Genomic DNA, 20,535 nt, shown 5'->3' with positions numbered 1-20,535 from the left:
TTTCCTTGCTCTTTCTCAGGCTGCAACTGGGGGAAGGCCCCATTCTGTCTCCCCCCGCCCCCCACATTTGTTTCCTCCACCCGCCCAAAGCTGCTGGCAGGAGCTACTGCTTAGGGGTTGTTGCAGAGGCATCATCTCACCCAGTGAGCAAAAGCATCCGTGGGTTGGGGAGCGGGGAGGAGCTAGGACCTTCCCTCCCCTTGGGTGGGGATGGGAGGCAGCTGAGGCCACAGGAGCAGGAAAACAAGTGTGTGCTTTCAAGACATTATGCCAATGGCTCTGGATCTCACCCACTAAGCCTTGCCTCCTTGCCTCAGCTCGCCATGTCCCTCCCCGCAGTTGAAGGGAGATGTGCGAGGCACGGGGCTGAATGGGGGGCTGAGACTGGCCACGCGGCTCCCGTGGAGCTTGAACGTAATGCCTCAGAGGACTGCAAACTAAAGAACCGTATCTCCTTTTGAGTCAACAACTCGGGGCACTGCTTGCTCCCGCACCCATCTCTTCACTTCCCCCCTGCATGTAGGTGGCTCCCACATGCCCAGCTGTGTAGTGGTGACAAAGAAGCAGGCTTGGGAGGCGGCTGCGAAGGACAGGACGGCTATTTTATATGTGGCAAAATAATTCTCCTAGGGGAGTACAGACGAACAGACAGACAGATGGGAGCACAGGACACAAGACAGGGAGGGGAAAAGGTTGGGCAGTGGTGTCTTCTATCCAGTGAGTGGAAGCTGCACCCCACCTCCCAGCCGGGGGTGGGGCAGCATTGGCACAGGAGGTGGAGACAGGCGTGAGGTGCCCATCCCTGAGGCGGGCAGCCGGGCAAGGCCCAGTCCTCGTTGGCACAATTGGCTCTCTCTGGCCCAGCTGGGATGCTGGGGAGGGGCAGGGCTGCTGGGCTATAGAGATGGAGGCAGAGGGGTACCCCAAGGGACAGGGGTACCAAGGCCTCTCCTGGGGGGACTGGACACGAGTAAGGGACAGGACCACAAGAGGCAAGTACAGAGTAGCAGCAAGCAGTAGCAGCAGCAGCCAAGCCCCCCACAGGAGATCCGAGGTCCTGAGGCAACCGCTGGGGGGATGGGCACCCCCTGGGCCCCAACCCATAGGGCCCCTCCCCTGGGGCCTCAGGTGGAGGGGGAAGGAGCAGTTTTTTTGGTTTCAAAAAGAGGTGGGCCAGAGTGTACTCTGGGCTCCACCCCCAGGTGGCATGGGAATGGGGGCTTGAATGCAGAGTGTCCCCTTCTCTTGATGACAGCAGGCAAAGGATGTTGTAGGCAAAGCTCATTCCTGGGGGCGGGTGAAGGCCAAGGCATGGAGGTGGTGGAGTGGGTAGTAGCGTCTCACGTTACAGTTCTCAGGGTTCTAGGCATGGACATGGCCATGGAGGGAGGTAGGAGGGGTGAGCAGGCAGAGGGCACCGCATCTGATGCCGGCCAGTTACCCAGACCCTCCCCAAGCTGGGACCTGTATGCTGTAGCTTTCACCTACTGGACAATGTTACTGGGAAACCGGGTGGAGGGGGTGGGCAGTGAGGGGCCCTGCGTTTGGGGTGCGGGAAAGAGAGGCCTCATGGGAAAGATGCTGTGGCCTCCATCTCCAGAAAAGCCCCCCAACCCTTCCCAAATGCTCTGGGTTGGGAAAAGGAACGGCCACCCCATTTAGGACCCTCACTTAAAGCCTGGAGAGAGAATTAATGAAGTGCACCTTTTCTCTGGGAGGGTGAGGGAAGAAAGACCCCCGGATAGGGGGGAGGGAACACTACAGAAAGGTGGGTATCCCCCCATCATCGACAGCAGAGAGGCGAAAACCTACGGCAGGGGCTTAAGGGCCCCCCGGGACCTGGGATGATACCACGGAAGAAACCCCGCTCTGAACAAAGGCAACCGAAAGCGGGGAGCCTGTGCTCCCTGGAGGCAAGACACATCCCAGCGGTGAGCAGCCCTGCCCGCCCCTCCCAGGGCTCAGAGCCTTTCCTCCCACTGGGGCCGGCCCTGCCTCTCAGCGGATGTAGACCCCTCGCCCCCAGCCCTCCAGCTCGTTCTTGTTGCGCCCCAGCACCGGACCCCCGCCCTCAGCGCAGTAGCGGGCCTTATTCCGGCCCCGGCTCCGGTTGTCAGTCAGCTCCTCCTCGTACTCTTCCTCCTCGTCTTCCCAGGAGCCTTGGCGGGCTGGTGGGGTGCTGCCACCTGCAGGGTCTCCAGGCCCTGGCCCCTCTGAGGGGTCAGTCTCCATGTCCACACACGAGTCTCCCAGCTCCGTGTAGGCAGAGTTTCGGCTGCCGGGGGTGTCGGCATCAAAGGTGTCCTGGTGGGACAGTGCCCGCAGGGTGCCCGCCCGGCCTGGTGGGTGGCCGCTGGGATAAAGGCCTGGGGGCTGGCCCAGCTCCCCCGGGTACTCGTGCACACTGGCGTGCTCCCCCGTGGCCCGTTCCAGCGGCTGGTCCCCGGAAGCAAGGTAGGGTCCCTGGTTAGCAGGCAGACGGCACACACCATGCAGATGAGACAGGGATGAGAGAAACACAACAAAGCAAGGCAGGTTAGTGACAGCACTGAGACACCCAGCCTGGCTGAGGGAGGGGGGTACCCAGTAGGGCAAATGGCTCTAGAGCCCAGCCAGAGGATGGACCTCAGGGCATTTATTCCTCTACTGGGATGGGGGCACTCAACCTTGATAAGCCGTGAGTTGGCATGAACTGTCAAAGCAGCCAGGGTACAGAGTCTGTGAGCAGTTAGTCACGGTTTCTTCAATGCACGGCATCAATGCTATCTTGTGGTTAATCATCATTAACTGCTCATTAGTACTGCCACTCATTAGTGGTTGATTAGATTAGTCATTGCCCCCAGTTTGCCAAATATGTTAAAGGGAGATTTCAGCCCATACTCACTGACCCCAGCTCCTTCAGCCCACACCAGACCAGGCCCCAATTACAGCCTTCCAGAACCCCACACTTCTCCCCACATTCCCTAGTCAGGTGGCAGAGTCTCCGGAGTTGATGGGTTTCCCCCTGCCCCCCAACAGGTAGCAGGCTAGGGAAGGCCAGTGAGCGTCTATCTTCCACTGGAGACAAGGAGGGGCAAGTGGCCGAATGTCCTCATCACCATACAACACGTGAAGACGACCTGATGGCCACTGCCACCACTGGGGCTGCCTCAAGGGGTGCAAAGGGCCCTGGGTGGGGAGTTGAGAGGCCTGAGCTCTTGTCCTGGCCTGGCCACTCGCAAGCTGTGTGACCCAGGGGAATGACTCCCCTCTCTGGGCCTCAGTTTCTCAGTTGTGGCATGATGGGAGATTAGACTAGACCAGCAGTTTCCAGACCATTCCCTAGAGATCAGGGGTGGGTGTGGTACAGAAAGGCTCCACGGAGGTGAAGGGAAAGTCCAGCCACTAGTTCCCTCCGAGCACAGCAAGGATGTTGTATATACATAGGAAACAACCACTTACGACCCAGGGGACAAATAGGCTCTGTTGCTGAAAACCAATTTGAAAAGCAGTGGTCTAGAATGATTTCATGAGTCTCTTCAGACTCTAATCTAGACTCATATACTTAATGGTGTGGTCTCAGAGATGGGCTGTGCATCCCCAGGGAAGAGGGTGGGGCGGGGGTGGGGGGCACCCAACCAGGGCCTTTCCTGGAATCTGCTTAGCTGGGAGAAGGGTGGAAAGTACAGTGAAAATTCACAGAAGATGCTACATCCTAGATGTTCTCTGAGGAGTCTCTCTAGGGCTAGGGTTCTAGAAGAGGAGGCAATCTCTGGGTTTAACCGGCCCTGCTCTGTGGGTTTCCCTGGGTCTGAGGGCCCCTGCTCTGGGGGTACTTTCTGAGTGGAAGCCCTCTCTAATGGGTCTAAAATGGGCCTGGATCCCAGCGACTGAGTATCACAAGCTTTCCTCAGGTTTCCTTAAAAGCTCCTCAATCAAGCCCCAAGAGGCCCCAAGATGGCCAACACAGCCTTGGAACCAGGCCCAGGGAGGCACCACCAGGCAGCCCCAGTCCCATCAAACATGACAGACACCAGAAGCTACTGCTCACCAGGTTTGTTTGTTTGTTTTTTCAAATTAAAACTTTTGCCTTCCTTCCCTGTGTTCCCAGCGTCCTGGTGGGAGGGAAGAGGCAGCTGGGCCCCGCTACACGGCGTGCTCCTGCTGCTGGGGCACCACGCTGCCGCCCCGCTGGGAGGCCTCCAGCCCGCCCCAGAAACTGAGATTTCTCCTCAGCGAGGTGAGCACTTGTACCTGGAGGTTGGAGACAGGGGCAGGGCTGGCCGCCAGGGCGGCAGTGGCCATGGTGCGGTTCAGCAGCGGATTGGGCGGTGTGCTACTGGGAGGGTGCGTGGCCTTCCAATAGGCTTCCAAGTACTCGGCCAGGTGCTCGCAGGCGTCCTCCAATTGGTTCTCGTCCAGGATGATGTCAAACATTTCCTAGGGAGGTGGGGTTAGGGGCGGGGCTGCAGTGAGCCAGGGCGTGACCAAGGGTTGAGGGTGTGGCCCGGGTACAGTGGGTGGAGCCAAGGGATTGAAGGACAAGGTTAAAAAAAGATCCCTGGACACGCAGGAGGGCTCTGGGATCTATGGATTGGCAGACCCACAAGAGGTCTTGGCATCTAGTACAACTCTATCATTCTAGAGACAAGGCGGCCAAGGCTAGGAGAGGCTACTTGACTCACCACAAGGAAGTGGTGCTTCTGGGGCCTGAACCCGGCTTCTGACTCTCTGTCAGGGTTCTTTCCCACGACTCCCCCGTCACTCTGTTTCACATGCAGGCCAGAGGAAACCAGGAGAGCCCAATGTCCCCCACCTTCCCCTCAGGGCCTCAGCACTCACGGGAGGACACTGCGCCAGCTTCTCCGAGGCTGCGATTTGGACGTTGAGGTGTTTGGACTGAGATTTCCCTCGGGATTTGATGAGCCTCTGAAGTACCTGATTTGGGGAGGTGAGGAGGTGTCAGAGGCATCCAGGCAAGGCGCCTAGTCGGAGAGGCAGGTCCCGGCTGGAGTCAGCATGGAGAGCCAGCGTCAGGACCAGGGAGGCCTGGTGACCCTCGGCCACGGCCACCTCTGCAGAACTGACCTCACCCACCCTGTGCTTACCCTACAAAATGCTCAGGCACTCTCCTGCATCTCATGCAAGCCTTTCCTGGGGAGTTCTCCTTGAGAGCTAGCAGTGAATTTCATGCTGTAGCTATATAAAGGACAGCGATGGTCCTTTCCAGCCCCTCTAATCTTTTCAGCCTTCATTCCCCACGTCCCCTTTCTCCCCTCAGCCACTCCCCCCAATGTTAATGATGACCACAGCAACGGCAGCCATCCTTAACAGGCCACTCTCCATCTACATACAATTTTACACTTTTTACATGATCAACTGATTTAATGCTGACAACACCCCTTTTAGGTAGGGATTATTATCCATATCTTGATAATAATAATAATAATAATAGCTAAACACAAAGTCACAACCTTAACTAAGTGATCAAAGTCAACATCCCCAAGGATTCAACAAACACACATCACGTGCTTCCTGGTGCCATACGCTGAAAAGGACACATCGCTCTGCAGATAGTACTGCCAAAAATGCAAAACCTAAATAAATCCAGTCATGGGAAAACATCATAAAAGTCAACCTGTACCCCTCAAAAAATGTCAACGTCATAAAAACCCAAGACAGGCTGAGGAATTGTTTCAGATTAAAGATAAGCAGACATGACAACTAACCGTGACACACGATCCCAGATTGGTGCCTAGACCGGAGGGGGTGGAGCAGGGAAACTGCCATTGGGACAACTGGTAAAAACTGAATATGAACTCAATTTTAGATAACATTTCTTAAATTTGATAAATGCACTGTGGCTCTGTAAGATAATGTCCCAGTTCTTAAGAAACACATGCTTTAGGATTTAGGGATATAGGATACAACATCCACAACTTACTCTCAAATGGTTTAAAAAATATATAGATATATATATACACACAGTGGCAAAATGTTCAAAATTAGCGAATCCAAAAAAAAATTGGCTTGTACAATTTAAATGGCTGAATCATGTGCTGTGGGAATTATATCTCAATAAAGTTGTTAAAAAATATAGTGAATCCGAGTGAAGGATATTCAAAAAGAATGGGGATTCTTTGTACTATTCCTGCAACTCATCTATAAATTTGAAATTATTTCAAAATAAAAAAATAAATAGACCAGATACAGTACTTGAAGGAACCAGACATTTTGCATGTTAGTTCATGGATTTAATCTTCACAGCCCTTTGAGGATTTTTAATTCCTATTTTGCAGATGAGGAAACTGAGGCATAGAGAAATAAGGTGACTTTCCCGAAGAACACAGAGTTAGTAAGTGGCAGTGCTTGGACATAAACCCAGGCATTCTGGCTCCAAGGTCCCCACCCTTAACCTCAGCGCTCTGTGGATGGGGGAAATGGAAGCAAATGCTACTTCCTAGTTCACAAAGTGTTTTCCCATCCATTCTCTCCTTTGATCCTTTCAGTCACCAGCAAGTACTATAATCTTTCCATCCCCATTATGCCCATTAGAACAGAAAGGCTAAGCCACTTCCAGAGGGAGCTCAGCTCCCAGGGTGGTGCTGGGATGACGGTGACCACCACTGGCTGCCATCAAGAATGAGACAAAGAGTGAATCCTAATGTACACTATGGATTTTAGTTAATAATATGATTATAGCAATACCAGTTCATCAATTGTTACAAATGTACTACACTAACACAAAATGGGGGGGGAGGCATATGGGAATGCTGTAGATTCTGCCTGATTTTTCTGTAAACCTGCAACTGTTCTAAAAATTAAATAAAGTTTTGAAATGTAAAAAAAAAAGATCTTAAATAAACTTTAAAAATCAATTTAAAAAAAGATCATGGTGATGACTATACTACTACGTGATGACACGGTGACCACTGTTTGTACACCATGTATGGAATGTTTGTATGTTCAGAATGTTCGTGTTTGAATGTTGTTTTGGCTTGTCAGTTAAAAATATATACATATTAAAAATATATATATATATACATATTTAAAAAAATTTTGTCAGAAAATTATATTAAATTTTATCAAATGCTTTCTCAACCTCTAGGACATGATCAGATGTTTTTTCTTCTTTGTATTATTAGCATAGAGAATTACAATAATAAATATCTTAATATTTAACCAAAAAAATTAATTAAAAAAAAATCAGATGGTATACTGAGCTCTTTTCCTCAATTACCTACATCCAACATCCTCAACAACACAAGGAAGGGATTGTAATCCTTTTATGGGTGAAGAAACTCTGAGGCTCAGAGAGCCTGGATAATTCCCTCTCAAATTCCAAGCACATTACAAACAACAACAAAACAGAGCTAGGATTTCAACCCCATGCTGACTTCCGATTTCCAATTCTTCACCTAAACTCTCCTTCCATGTTTCTCAGATCTCCACTCTCATCGGGAGGGGAACTGAATGGAGCTGCAATATGACAGAGAAGTAAAGCAGCCTTCCTGCCGATGCCCGTTCTCTCTACCAAGGTCCAAACGAGGACAGTGCAGCAAAAAAGCTAACGCCAGAAGAATGGAGACCTCCTGACTGCCCAGTAGCTGGGCAACCCTGGGACGAAAAGTACACATTTCTCTTTTCTGGGCTAATAATGGAAGGTCAACCAGAGTGGAGACAGAGGGGCTGACCCGCCTCACCCAAACAATAACAATAATTATAGCTGATACACGATGAGGTACATTAGGTTGAATCTTCACAATAACCCTATGATGGAGTTTTATAGAGGAGGAAACAGAGGCTCGGGGAGATTAAGTTACATAATTACAGTGAGCAGTGGAGCTGGGGCTTAAAGCCAGACAGCCCGACTCCAGAGCACTCCTTTTAAGCCATGCTGTCGCTGCTAGGGTCAGGCTCCCGCACCCACCTTGGGAGAGGTGATCTTGATGTAAACAACAATGGGGGCCAGTGAGGTTTTGGAGAGCTGGGCTGGGTGGTTGATGGTGTCAGCGTCCAGAGCCACCAACTGCAGGGTCCGGGCCAGCTCGAAGATCCGTTCGATCTCACTCTGCACCTCAGCTGTGGGGCAAGGAGCCACAGGGTGGGGGCGAAGGTCAGGAGGACCAGGGGCCACCGGGTTGACAGAGCACCTTTGGAAAAGGTCCCACCTCCCACCTCCCACGGCTCCCACAGCCAACCTAGAAAGGGGGGGCAGGGGGGATGGGGTGGGGCCCCCCTCACCCAGGCTGGAGCGGGTGTTGGAGCGCTCGATGATGATGTGCTTGCTGGGGTTGTTGAGGACAGAGCGCTTTGCCAGGGAGATGTCAGCCGTCACCCGCGTGATGGAGATCCTGGAGGACGGTCCCAGAGGAGGCAGGGCCAGGGTGGGCTGGGATGCCCTGCCCACCTCCAACTCCAGGCCTGCCTCCCATTCCTCAGTCCAAGAGTCCCCAGATTGTCAGTGAAGCCACCCTGCCCATCCCCTGCAGCAGAGAGCCACCGTGGGAGCAGGGAGTCAGCTCCCCGGGAAGGGACTTACCTGCCATCAAATCGATGCTTCAAGAAATCAAATAAAGCTTTCTGCATCATGTCTGTAACCTAAGAGTGGGGTGGGCAGCGGGCGGGAGGGGAAGTCAGGTGTTTAAACCCAAGAAGGGTGGGCTGCAGGGTATTTGCACCCTTGCATTCTATTTTCTTCTGAAATTCCAGAGTTGAAAGGGCCTCTGTGGAGGGTGGGGTCTCTTTGGGTCTGAGGAGCCTCCAGTGGGATCTCTGATTCCAAAGTTCCTTCTAGGTAGCATCTCTGGGAATCTGGGCTCTTCTGAGGGATTTCTTCAGTGGAATGAGCCCCTCTGAGTGGGTCTCCTAGTGGATCTGGGACCCTCTGGGGCATTTCAGTGAAGGTCAGGAGCCCTCTGGGAAGGACATCCTGGGGATCTGGGCCCTTTGGGGATCCCCCTGGGATCTGAAGATCTTTCTATGGAGTCTCTCAGGAGGCCCGGGCCCCTCTGAATCCACTCTCTGCCGGGAGCACTTACCTCATAGCCCTTAAGCGACGGTCCCACCAGGATGATGGGCCTCATGGAAGGCACCACGTCATAGGGGGGCACATGCTCTGTCTGGGGGAGAAGCACGTAGGGGAAACCCCAGAGCAGAGATGACATTAGCCTCTCCCCCAGCCTCCAGGCTCCCCCATGCAGCCTTTCCTTTCCCTTGTCCCAAGGCCCAGAGGTTTGGGGATGGAGGTGGGGATGGGGAGGGATGGCCAGGAGAACCAAGGAGGGGTGAGGGAAATGGGAGATAGAGATGGAATAGGTGTTAGAACCTCCCCCTAACTCATCCCAGGGGTGGGGAGAGGAACACAGAAAGCTGGGATACTCACCGACTTCTGCTTCTGTTTGGCTGGGTCCAAAGATTGCCAAGGGGGGAGGGGGAAAGGAGAGGGGAAGATACCCAGGCAGGGGCAGAGGGCAAGGAAGGAGCCAGGGCAAGAGAGGGAGGGAAAGCGGGCAGACGAGGAGAGATAACAAGGCATGCGTGTTAGTGACAGACAGAGCCAGAGAGCTGGACAGGACCCCATGCCGAGAGGGAGCCAGAGGTGGCCAGGGGTCAGGACGGGAATGGAACTGACAGTCAGTCCAGAGGACTTGGGAAGATTCAGACACACCCTACCCCTTTCTGGGTCTTGGTAAACAGCTGAGGAGGGTGACGAACCTAATTTGGTACCTACCTCCTGCCCCCAGTGTGTGCCAACCTGCCCATTTTAAGGGCTCCTTTGACCATCTTGCCCTATGCCCAGGAGACCCCCATGTGCCCACCCCAGCCCCATGGAGTCCAAAAAGGGCAAAGAAGGAGCACCATTCCTTTCTTCCCTTCACCTGGGGGTGGATGGGGACAAACCCTGGGAAATCTCATTTGTAGTGAGAAAGTCAGAGTTTCATTACCACCTGACCCACCCCTTCGGGTTAAGATTGCCCTTCCAGGGAGTAGCTATTGGGATCACCAGAAGCAGACGGTCCTGGGGAGCGGGCAGGGGTGTGTGTGGAGACGGGTGTGCCCTTTCTCCGGCCGTTCTACCCCCACCTGTCCCTCAGCAGGAAGCCCTGAGCCCCCCAGAGCCCCCCAGAATCGGGCTCATCTGAATCAGGTCCCACATCTGAATCCATTCCACCCCCTTACCCGCCACTCCCACCCCAGACCAAAGACCTCCCATCTTGCAAGAAACCAGCAGGAATTACCTTCTTAAAGAAAGGGATGCGTTTGCCATGGGGTGGCGGGGTGGTGACACTGCTAACACTAGTTTTTGCAGAGCTGCTCTGCTCCCCGAGCTCTGCCTCCTCGTCCTCTAACTCTAGGGGGTCTAGTTCAAATGCTAAGTTAGTCATCTCATTACCTGGACCGGAGAGATCAGGAGAGAAGGAGGAGGGAGGCGTGGGGGGAGGAGTGAGATGACATGGAGACACAAGTACAGAACGCAGGGACGGGATGGGGAAAAAAGAAAGAAGAAGAGGTGAATGGAACAGGGCTGGGGGAAATGAATGGCGGGGGGCAGGGAGTCAGGCAGAGAGATGGAGCTACCAAAGAAATGGGAGAGGAGAGACATGAGGGGAGGGGCACAGAGGGGCCCAGCTTGTGGCATTTCCTACCCTTCATGGACGTGGTGCTACTGGATGTGTTTGGGGGACTCAGGATTGGGGCGCCCATCCCACCCAGGAGAGCCCCCACACACCCCCTAGGGTGAAGGCAGCTCTTACCACTGGCAGGGGGTGTGGGGCGGCGGGTGCCAGTCACCACATCTCCCAGACTGGAGCTGGAGTTGTCGCCTGATTTGCTGTGTGGGCAGAGAGGGGAAGGGAGCTCGTGAGCAAAGGCGCGGGGGCAGGAGAATCTTGTTCCTGCACGTGGGGATGCCACAGGTCCCCCTGGGGGCACAGTCCTGGCTGGACTGCCTCTGACCCGGAGAGTCGCCTTCCCCGTGCCCCACCCCCACCGGGCACCTGGAGCTGAGGCGGTTCTGGCGCAGCTTCTGTTCCTGCAGCAGGCGCAGGCTGTCCAGTTTGACAGGGCTGGGGATGAAGCCAACCTCGCAGCCCTCCTTCACCAGCCGCCCGATCCACCAGTCATTGTTGTATTTCTGCAAACAACAACGCGGCGGTGGGGGGGGGGGGGGTCAGGACGGGATCTGGAGGGAGGGCCAGCAGCCATCCTCCAGGGGGACACTCCCCCAGGCTCACCCACCCTCAGAGACACCACCCCTTCCCACCAGCCCCGGAGCTTTAGAATCTGAGGACAGCCCCCCAGGACAACCCTAGCATCAGCATCTTCCCTGGCCGTGGACCACCCCTGCCCCACACAACCCCATTTCTGACAGTCCTTTCTCTTCTATCCCCTCCCCTCCCCTCAGGTGCCTACCTCACCCCAAAAAGGCAGGGAGAGGAACAAATGTTGATACCTAAGGCCTGGCGTGCCACCACTCCCGTTACAGGCCTCATCACAAATTTTCCCAACATCCTTGTGACCTAGGCACTACCACCCCATTTTACCAAAGAAAAAAACCCAGAGGTCCAGAGAGGTGGAGAGAGTTGCCCAAGGTCACACAGCAGAGGCAACCCTGCTCTGCTCAGTTCAGAAACCTTCTCCCTAATAGATCTCCAATTGCCCCTCTCTGGGCACCCACTCCCCTCTCCCCGCCAGATGCAAGCAGTCCCCCCCACCTCCTTGATGTGCAGGAAGTCCTTGGGCTCGAAGGTGATGGCCAGCCCCTGCACAGGTACCTCATCCCCCGGAGACGGGTTGTAGCCGACATTTGTACGCACAGCAAATGCCACCGGCTTGGTCTGGAGGAGGCACATGGGGAGGGCAACAATCAGAGGGCTAAACCACTATGCGATGTGTAATGTCCACTCTGGGGGGGGGGGGGCGGGGATTATGTGGAAGTTCATAAACTGTTCATTGTAAGATGTACATGAATGGTTTACATAGTTTTCTGTGCGTATTTTTATTTTCACAATAAAAACAGGATGGGAAAAATAGAAATCGGCCCTTTCAGGGTGGAAGGGAGCCTTGGGGAATGGCACGTATTAGGGTGGGGGAACCCAGATGGACAACAAGAAGCAATAGTAATAATAAGAACAACACAATAATAACAGCAGCTACTGTCTAGTGTGCCACATACTATTACATTCAATATCCTATGAAGCTAAGTACTATTGTTGTCTTCCTTCAATGAATGAAGAGACAAAAGTTCAGAAAGGTTAAGTGACTTGCCTAGGATCACACAGCTAATAAGAGGCAGGGCTGGGATTCTAGCCCAGGAAGTTTGGCTTCCGAAGGTAATGGAAATTAGCATTTATCAAGCTCCTCCTATTTGCTGGGAACATTAGGCACTTATTGTACTATATAAGGAGGCAGGTGTTGTGGCCCACATTTTACAGCAGTGAAGAAACCAAGGTCCAACGCACACAGCTAGGAAGTGGCTGGGCCAAGGCTTGACCCTGGTCTGTGGGGGCTCTCTAAGGCCTGTGGGTGGAGAAAATAGCCCCAGCAAGCCCCTCTCCACTTTTTCCTACCTTGGCTTTCTCAAGCTGCGCTAATGCCTGGCGTTCTGCTTCCTTCCTTAAGGCTTCCCGGTCCTCCTCCAGTGATACATCAGAGTCCGATGGCCGGCTGGTGTAGGACTCTGCTGAGCCCTGAAAACAGAATGGGTCAGCTCAGGACCAATGCTGCCTCCCCAGTTCCCAGGCTTTGGAAGGCATGGAGGGGCCAGCAAGCCAGAATACTGCAAGCCAGCCAGCCCAGTACAACGCCACAAAGTGGTATTAAACACAAGGGGCCAGGGCTGAGCTTTGCAGGCCCCTGAGAAGAGTGTAGATCTGGAAAGGGTGATATCAGCAAGCACAGGGTTAAGGCAGGTCCAAGGACAGCTGTCTGGGGCCAGGGAGGGGTAGGAACTTGATAGGGGCACAGTGCAGCAGAGGAATGTCAGGGGACGAGACTCCACTCCCTGTTCCTCCTTTCCTCCCCTGACCCACAGCACCAGCTGGGCTGGACTGAGCAGAGATCCAATGGCGTCCCTTCCAGGGACTGTAGCCACCAGCTTAGGCCTGAGCTTTCTGCACTGTTGGCAGTGCGGAGGCCGCTCGGCAAGCCGGGGGGCACCAAAATTTTGCTATCTTTTGCTCGAGGGTCGGGGAAGACAGAATCCTACTTCCCCTATCCCTCTAATTGGTGCTGCCAGAATCAGTCCATCCCACTTTGGACCCCAACCCTCAGGCCCTCATAAGATACAAAAGAAAACCCAAAATTCCCAGATGGTACAAGCAGAAAAGGCAAGTTAAGAGCAGAACATGGGGCAGGCCTTTCCCAGACACAGGCTGCTGTGTACCTGTGTTAGGACAGGCTCAGAAATCTGGGTGTGTCAGAAAGCTAACTTTGACCACACCGGCCAATCCAGAGCACAAGGAACTGTTTTAAGGATGCACACATGTATGTGAGACACGTGAGCTGTCCAGACCTAAGAGTGTGATAATGAACACACTTGTTCGGGTGTGTGCTTGGGTGGGCAGCTGCAGGTATATTCAGGAAGGTATGTTCTATGGATGCACACGGGTACACAGAGGGTGGCCCTAGGTGGCTGTTTCCCTGAGGTGTGAGGAGGTGAAGATGTGCACAAGTCTGTGCAGGGGTGGTGCTGCAACGAGGGGCAGGAGACAATGTGGGAAGGAGGCAGGATTTCAGAGATGTGGGGTTTCTTTCCTGAGGGCATGAAAGACTCCAGGTCCATTAGCTTGGCACGGAGGGGAGCTAGAAAAAGAGAAGACAAGGTCCCACCTTCCAGAGATGTCTCTGGTCATTAGCTAGTGCAGCTGCCCATCCCTTTCCCAGACAAGTCATAAAAATGGGAGACCCATGGGAGAAGAGCTGAATAGAGGGTCATAACAGAAGCTGGAAAAGAGACCTGAAGGAAGGAGAGTGAAAACCAGCTCATCTACCACTCTCTGCCATTCCCAATGGGAGCTCTCTGATCAAGGAGATGGATGCTCAGCGAGCCAGAGAAACAGACCCAAAGGGGCACTCACTGACCCCGAGACACAGACATGCAGAAAGACAGACAGACCGACATAGATACACACACACACCAGGACACATCAGAAAAGGTAGGTGGCAGGGAAATGGTGGAGAGGCACGGAGACAGGCCGGGATGAAGGCTCCCCCACCCCCAGCTTTCCTGAAGGGCTGCTCGCACCCCACCCCCACTCCCAGCTCACCACAACGAGGGTCTGGCTGGGCACCTCCATCGCGGCACCTTCGGTGCCTGGCCCTGCTGGCCTAGGGGGTGGCCCTAACTGCCCGTTCCCCCAGGGGACTCAGGTTACAAGCAGAGTTGCTACATGTGCAAACTGCTAGGGTATATTTAGCTCAGAGATGTGGCAAGGACTGCCCCCCCACTCCTCGCCACCTTCTGGGGGTCAGAGCTGGGGAGCGGAGAGAAGGACTGGAGGCAAAGGTAAGGTGACAGGTTTGACCCCCGCGTTAGCAAACCCTGAAGGGACCAAGGTCCCTTTCTGCCAACAGGGGCAACACTGAGCACAGGGTCATTCGTCCTCGCCTTGGCCATGCCCCAGCTTTGCAACAGGAGGGATGAAGATGTCTGTCTATGCCCTTAGGAGATGCTAGGATGGCGGCCCCCTTCTGACTCTCTCAAGTCAGGCCTGGGCTGTCATGCGACACGTGTTGTAGAGGCAGAAGACTCGAGGAGGGCCTCCCTCCAATCGGTAGTGGAGCTGCCGGCCACCGCGCTCTCTCCCTCATGGCCCACGGGGAGCTGATCTCCTTCTCTATTCCCTCTGCCCTCATAGGCCCTGCCCATTTCCTCCTCATTCTCCCCCTACCTGGTCCCAAGGCCCGCTCGCCTTTTTTTGGGTACCAAGCTTTGTTGAGATGCTCAGTAGTCATAGCAACCACATGTTTCTCTCACTGTTCTCCCTGAGCCTAAGATGGCCTGGGTCGAGAGTTAGAATAGAGACAAGAGTTGCAGCTTCCTGACTGAGCACAGACGATCCTAGAAAGCTGTTCTCTGCTATCCCCGTTTCATCAAGGGTGCAGTACTAAAGTCCTCTGCAAAATCAGCTTCCTCCTGCCTCTCTCCCATCACCCTTTCTCTCTGCATATTAAAGATCAGTTGTAACTGGGTATGAAGAGGCCATTTCCCTGACCCATACCTACCAAGGGCCCATCATTTCCTAGGACCTGCCTCTACCCCACCCTGTCACAGATTCTGGGGGAGGACAGGAAAGCAGACAGCCGGCAGGGGGAGTGGGTGACAGCCCGAAGCAAGCTAGGAGGAGGCAGGCCAGGCTGTCCCTGAATGAGATGACGCAGGCAGGCATCAGGGGCTGGCGCCTGGTGCTGGGGGAGGGGCAGGGCGGGGGCTGAGGGAGTGGGTGCAGCTGACAGCACATCCAGGAGAGGTCAGGGAGTATCAGGGTGATGGGGTGGTTCCAGCAGGTGACAAATGACGTGGGGGAGGATGCCTAGAGAAAGCCTCAGACCCAGCTCACGGCTGCCAGTCAGCCACCTCCCTCCTCTCAGCCCAGCCCCCACTTACCTGGCGGACAAAGCTGTTGGATGTCGTATCCGAGGACGTGCTCCCATCCGACCGTTTGAATCTCCCTTTCCTCTTGCTGTATTTGCCCTGGAGAAGCCAGGAAGGGAGGAGAATGGAGTCAGGAAGCACTTTTCCCAACCCTCACCTCACCAGGACCATAGCTTTATCAAGCCCTGGGCATCTCATTCCCTGATCTGGACAGCACCCTTCCTCCACCCCCCCACCCCCACCCCCGCATCTTCACCCTGAGGTGGTACAGCCCAAGGGAAGGGAGGGTCTCCCATCTTCTCCGAGAGGGCCCAGTCCCCAGCCCTGGGTGGGGGCAGTGCAAGAGAGACCCAGGGAACACACATGGAAATCCCCAAACCCAGCAAGAGAGGCTAGGAAGGGGGAAGCGCGGAGAAGCTAGAGGATCATTAGGCAGCAAAAGCTAATTAAGATTCTGGGCAGGCTGCAGAGGCCTCTGGAGGGTAGGGGGTGGAGGCTGCCTGCAGTGCTGAGGGGGGACGGTAAGAGAAAGGGAAGGTCCCCTCCCTCTCAGTGGGAGCTTGAGGAGCACTGAGCCGCCACTGAAGTCTCCAATCCAGGGCCCAGCTTGGTATCTCCCCTGAGTCTAACTCTCCCTTCGATTTTCCGGCAGAGTGGGGAGGGGAGTGGCAGCTCTGAATCCAGACCCAAAACTAGATTTGGGGGAGGGGAGGGTACATGAAACCCTATTTGGAAACATCCAATCCCAGTCCAGTGTCACGGGGGCAGATCCCCCAACCCTCTGGCCCTGGCAGGCCTTTTCTCACTCCCCCCCTCACAATCACAGTAGCCACACCTCTCCAGGGGGTGGCAAGAGGGATCCAGCCTCCACCCCCAGTTGCCACTGTCCACGCCCTGTCCCCATGGTACCCACCAGGCTACGTCAATCTAAATGCCCCTCGGCCCCGCCCCAGGCCGAGCTTAGGACACAGCCTCACAGGCCTCCGCGGGGGGAACGGGCTCAGTCTTACTGACCAGGGCTCTGGCTTAGATGGACACCCCTTGGGCAGCCCATGTTCAGGTTACAGGTTTCGGGTATTTCCAGGCCTCCTATAAAGGGGCTTCTTCTTTGTCTCCCCCAACTCAATGTACACACTCGGCCCCTGGTCAGTCCAAAAAGTTAGGGAGGGGGTGATTGAGAGTTCAGGCCCTCCAAGCTCTTCCCCAGCCCCCCACTCCCACTCCCCAGTCTCCATCCTAGAGTTTCCTTTCACCAAAGAACCTGAATGAGCCGGGACCAGACTGGAGGCTCTGGCTCCTGGGTCCTCCAGGACGGAGGAAGAGTAGGTGGGAGAAGAGGGCACCTGGGGACCTTTGAGGATCCTCCCTCACCTCGCCTTATCTCAGGCCACACATCTACCCAAACAATGTTTGAGGACCCCTATAAACCTACCAATGAGCCCCTGCCTCATTCATACCACCACCACTGTGAGGTTGGGAAAAGGGAGTGGCACCCAGAGAGACAGGGGACAGCTGAAAGGAAGCCCCAGTCAGTTGCCTTTCAGACTCCAAGGGGCCTGGAGAGGAGGAGGGAGTATTTTTAGGTTTGACCTGAACCCCCCACATACCCATCAACCACATTATCATGGTGGTTACAGTTGCTCCCAGCTGGCCACAGCAAGAGAAGGATTCATGCTTGGGGCTTTGGTGGGCTGGAGGAGGACAAGTCCCAAAGAAATCCCCTGGTACAATCACCTCAGGCCCTGCGGATCAGCCCATGGGCACCCACCACACCAGGAATGCCCCTTCCAGGCGATAACCCAGGGGCATAGGAAAAACGTGAGTAGGGGTGCTGCGGCAGACCCCTCCTCCAGCTTCTCCCCCTCCAGGAGAGTGAGTTGGCATCCATCCAACTTTCTAAACTTTGGAGGTGCTTTCCGCGGCTCGAGGAAAGACAACGTGGGTGTTGGGTGGGGGAGGGGAGCTGGTCCAAGCGATGGGTGGGAGAAGTGTGCCTAGGGATGGGGGCCTGGCCCAGAGCTGGTCCCTTCCCGCAGCCTCGAGGGCCACGGTCCGCGACTCCGAAGCCTATTGGCACCGCCCTCCGCCCATCGCCTCGGCCATCTCCCAGTGCCACCCCCGCCCCACCCACCCCCGCCCGGCGCCCCGGAGCGTGCTCTGCGTAGCCCCCCTAGCGTGGGCTCGCTCTCCAACTACCCTCGACCACCCCTTCTCAAGGCCCAGATTCCCCTGCCGGCACCCTCAATGCCAGTCCACTGGAAACGGTACCCCAGCAGCAGGGACCCTGACGCGGGGGAGGAGTGGAGGCAAGGGCGACAGGCGGCCCAGCCGCCCCCTCCCGCTCCACAGCACCGCAGCCCAACTCCGGGCCAAGCGCCCATCAATCATTAACCCGCAGAGATGGGGGGGCGTGCAAGCACCCCTCTACTCTCGGTGCCCTGCATATAACCCCTTCCTTCCCGGCGCCCCTCGAGTTGGCCCCACAAAGGTCCGCGGGGAATGGCCCTCTTCCCTTGGGACCGGCCACCGCGTCTCACCTGTGGGCTGGGGTCGAAGACCTCCATGGGGATCTCCTGGGAGGGTGGGTACGGGCCCCGGGACATGCTGGTCTTCTGGACCATGGAGAGGAACCTCCCCTCCGGCCGCTCGCCCGGCCCAGACCGGAGCCCTCAGCGCATGGGAGAAGCCGTCCGAACCGAGAGCAGCGCCGCGCCGCGCAGCCAGCACCCACTCCAGCCACCCAGCCCGGCCTCCGGCTACCCCCTTCCTGCCGAGCCTCCTCCTCCCTCTCTCTTCAGCCGCCGCCGCCTCCTCCGCTCCTGAGGGCTCAGCATCTCCCCCCGCCCTCTCCGCTCCCACCCAACCCCTCCCTCGCTCCCTCCCTGTACCCGCCCCGTCCCCGCCCCTCGCAGCCCCTCCGCGGGCTCTGCACAGACAATGGGAGAGCTAGAGAGCTGGGCACGCCCCTCCCGGTCTGGGATCGGGCCTGGGCCGGGGCCGAGAGCTGGCCTGGAACCGGCCTGGGGTGAGAGCTGCGGCCTCCGGGAGGGTTGAAGAAACCCGCTTTCGGGGCGGGGGACGGGTGGGGGCGGGGCGGTTGCCAGGGCACACCAAGCGGGGTCGGGAGAATGCGCGGATTGACATGAGTGGCACTCCGCACCCCCAGCGGCGTCCCAAACCGCTCTTCCAGGGGGTCTTCGCATCCCACTCCTGCATCCGGTACTCCCCGGTCCCGGTCATCCTAGGAAGCGGCTGTAGCTCCTTTATCTCCAGCGTGGCACTGAGGCCACCTTAAACCAAACAAAAAGGTCCCTCCTCCTTCAATAGAGTTCTGGGGCTGCCGCAGGAGGGCTGAAGCGGGAGTGGAGGGGTGAGTGGGGTGATTGAGAGAGGGTCCAAAGGAAGATCCCACAAAGACAGTGGCAAGAGACGGAACCCCAGGGACTCAGGAGTCCTGCTCTAATCAGTTGCTAGGATCCCCAGGCCCTTCCAAAAGGCCAAGAGTAGCACTGGTCCCGGTTCCATGGAAGAGGGAGAAAAGAGAAGAAAGAAATGTGGAGCTGAGGGAGAATGAGACTGGCTAAAATCAGATCTCATGACCTTTAACCTAGAAACTGTTCCCCTTTTATCCTTGTTTTTGGGGACAAATACCCAAGATCTGGACCCCATTTGTGGAGAGACTGTGGTGCCAATCCGACTCAGGCTCCTACTGGTTGTATGGCCCAGGGTATGTAACTACACATTTCCGAGTGGGTTTCGTCTCCTGTAAAATGGAATTGCAGGTATATTATGCCTTTGTCACTGGGTTTATTGGAAGAATGAAATTAGCTGATGGGTGTTTGGGAGGGATCTAAGATGCTGTACAGGGGTCAGTTATAATCTCTGGACTGTCCCATTCACTCCCTATTCCACCCCTTACCCTGCTCCACTCAGGCTGAGAGATGAGAAGAGTGATTTGTCTAGGACCCCTTAGCCTTAAAATAAGCCTAGTACATTGTGTTCTGCTGGAGGGGAGATTGTAGGATTGACTGATTCCTCCTGTTCACCAGGATAACACACACAGCGAACGGCTAGCCTAGATCACATCTCCTTTTGGGGGGAGGGGAAGTGAGGATGAAGGAATAAAATCAATAAAAAAAATCCAAGAATGCACACATTAGCATTGTTCCTAAGTTTGTTCATTAACAACTTCAACACCAAGCAGGGTTCCTGCCTGCCCCTTGGGGACAAGAGAATCTCGCGTGACACAGAAGGCTTGGGTTTTGCAGTCAGAATGACTTGGGTTCTGAATTTCCATTGCATCACTCAGGTATAAAATGAGGATAAGACTAATTATATAGTGAGGAAGTGGTGTTAAATATTGCTTCCCTTCTTTTGATCTTCTTTGCTCCATTTAGCAGTCAGAAAAGCTCAAGTAAAAGAATGAATGCACAACTCTGTGATTATAATGGAAGCCATTGATTGTTCACTTTGGATAGGTTGTATAGGGTGTGAATATATCTCGATAAAACTGCTTTTAAAAAAGTCAATCAGGAAAAAAAGAGAGAGAGGGAAAATGAGAGAAAGAGAGGGAAAGAGAGAGAGGTGATCAAGATCAAATGACACCAAGCAAGGAATTGGAGCCAGAACTGAGAACTCATAACTAGGCTTCTTAGATCTCAGGATGTTCTCCTTGAATTCTTACACTGGGTGCTCCAAAACAGGAGGAAAGAACTATGGGTGTACCTCCATTCGAATAGTTTTTTTGGTTAGTTGGTTTTAACTTTTCCCAATCATCCATTCAGCCAACACAGCACTCCTCTAGTGCCACAAATTGGTCCCCACTCTCATAGAGCTTGCTGTCTCAATGCCTTCCTATGCAAAGTGCAAACTCCAACTCATGTGACCTTCACAACTGGAAGACAGAAATATTAGGATTAGGTCCATTTAACAGAGAGGAAAATGGAGGCACCAAGAAA

The 20,535-nt window shown here is 54.9% G+C and overlaps 1 protein-coding gene across 1 annotated transcript; it reads right to left on the bottom strand.

Moving 5' to 3' along the window:
• Positions 1 to 240: 240 nt before the first annotated feature.
• Positions 241 to 18,380, bottom strand: CACNB1 (calcium voltage-gated channel auxiliary subunit beta 1). The gene is made up of 14 exons (XM_077164548.1): positions 18,115 to 18,380; positions 15,590 to 15,676; positions 12,552 to 12,671; positions 11,697 to 11,819; positions 10,980 to 11,116; positions 10,737 to 10,813; positions 10,221 to 10,375; positions 9,021 to 9,101; positions 8,522 to 8,580; positions 8,224 to 8,333; positions 7,910 to 8,061; positions 4,822 to 4,917; positions 4,132 to 4,419; positions 241 to 2,463 (listed from the first exon to the last, which is right to left on the bottom strand). Exons 1-14 carry the CDS (start codon positions 18,196 to 18,198, stop codon positions 1,999 to 2,001), a joined length of 2,034 nt encoding a protein of 677 aa, XP_077020663.1. The 5' UTR covers positions 18,199 to 18,380; the 3' UTR covers positions 241 to 1,998.
• Positions 18,381 to 20,535: the final 2,155 nt, after the last annotated feature.

Source organism: Tamandua tetradactyla, chromosome 6, assembly GCF_023851605.1.
Source record: "Tamandua tetradactyla isolate mTamTet1 chromosome 6, mTamTet1.pri, whole genome shotgun sequence".
Taxonomy (NCBI): domain Eukaryota; kingdom Metazoa; phylum Chordata; class Mammalia; order Pilosa; family Myrmecophagidae; genus Tamandua; species Tamandua tetradactyla.
The sequence above is the reverse complement of the archived record's forward strand: the minus strand, read 5'-3'. Positions and strand labels throughout refer to the sequence as shown.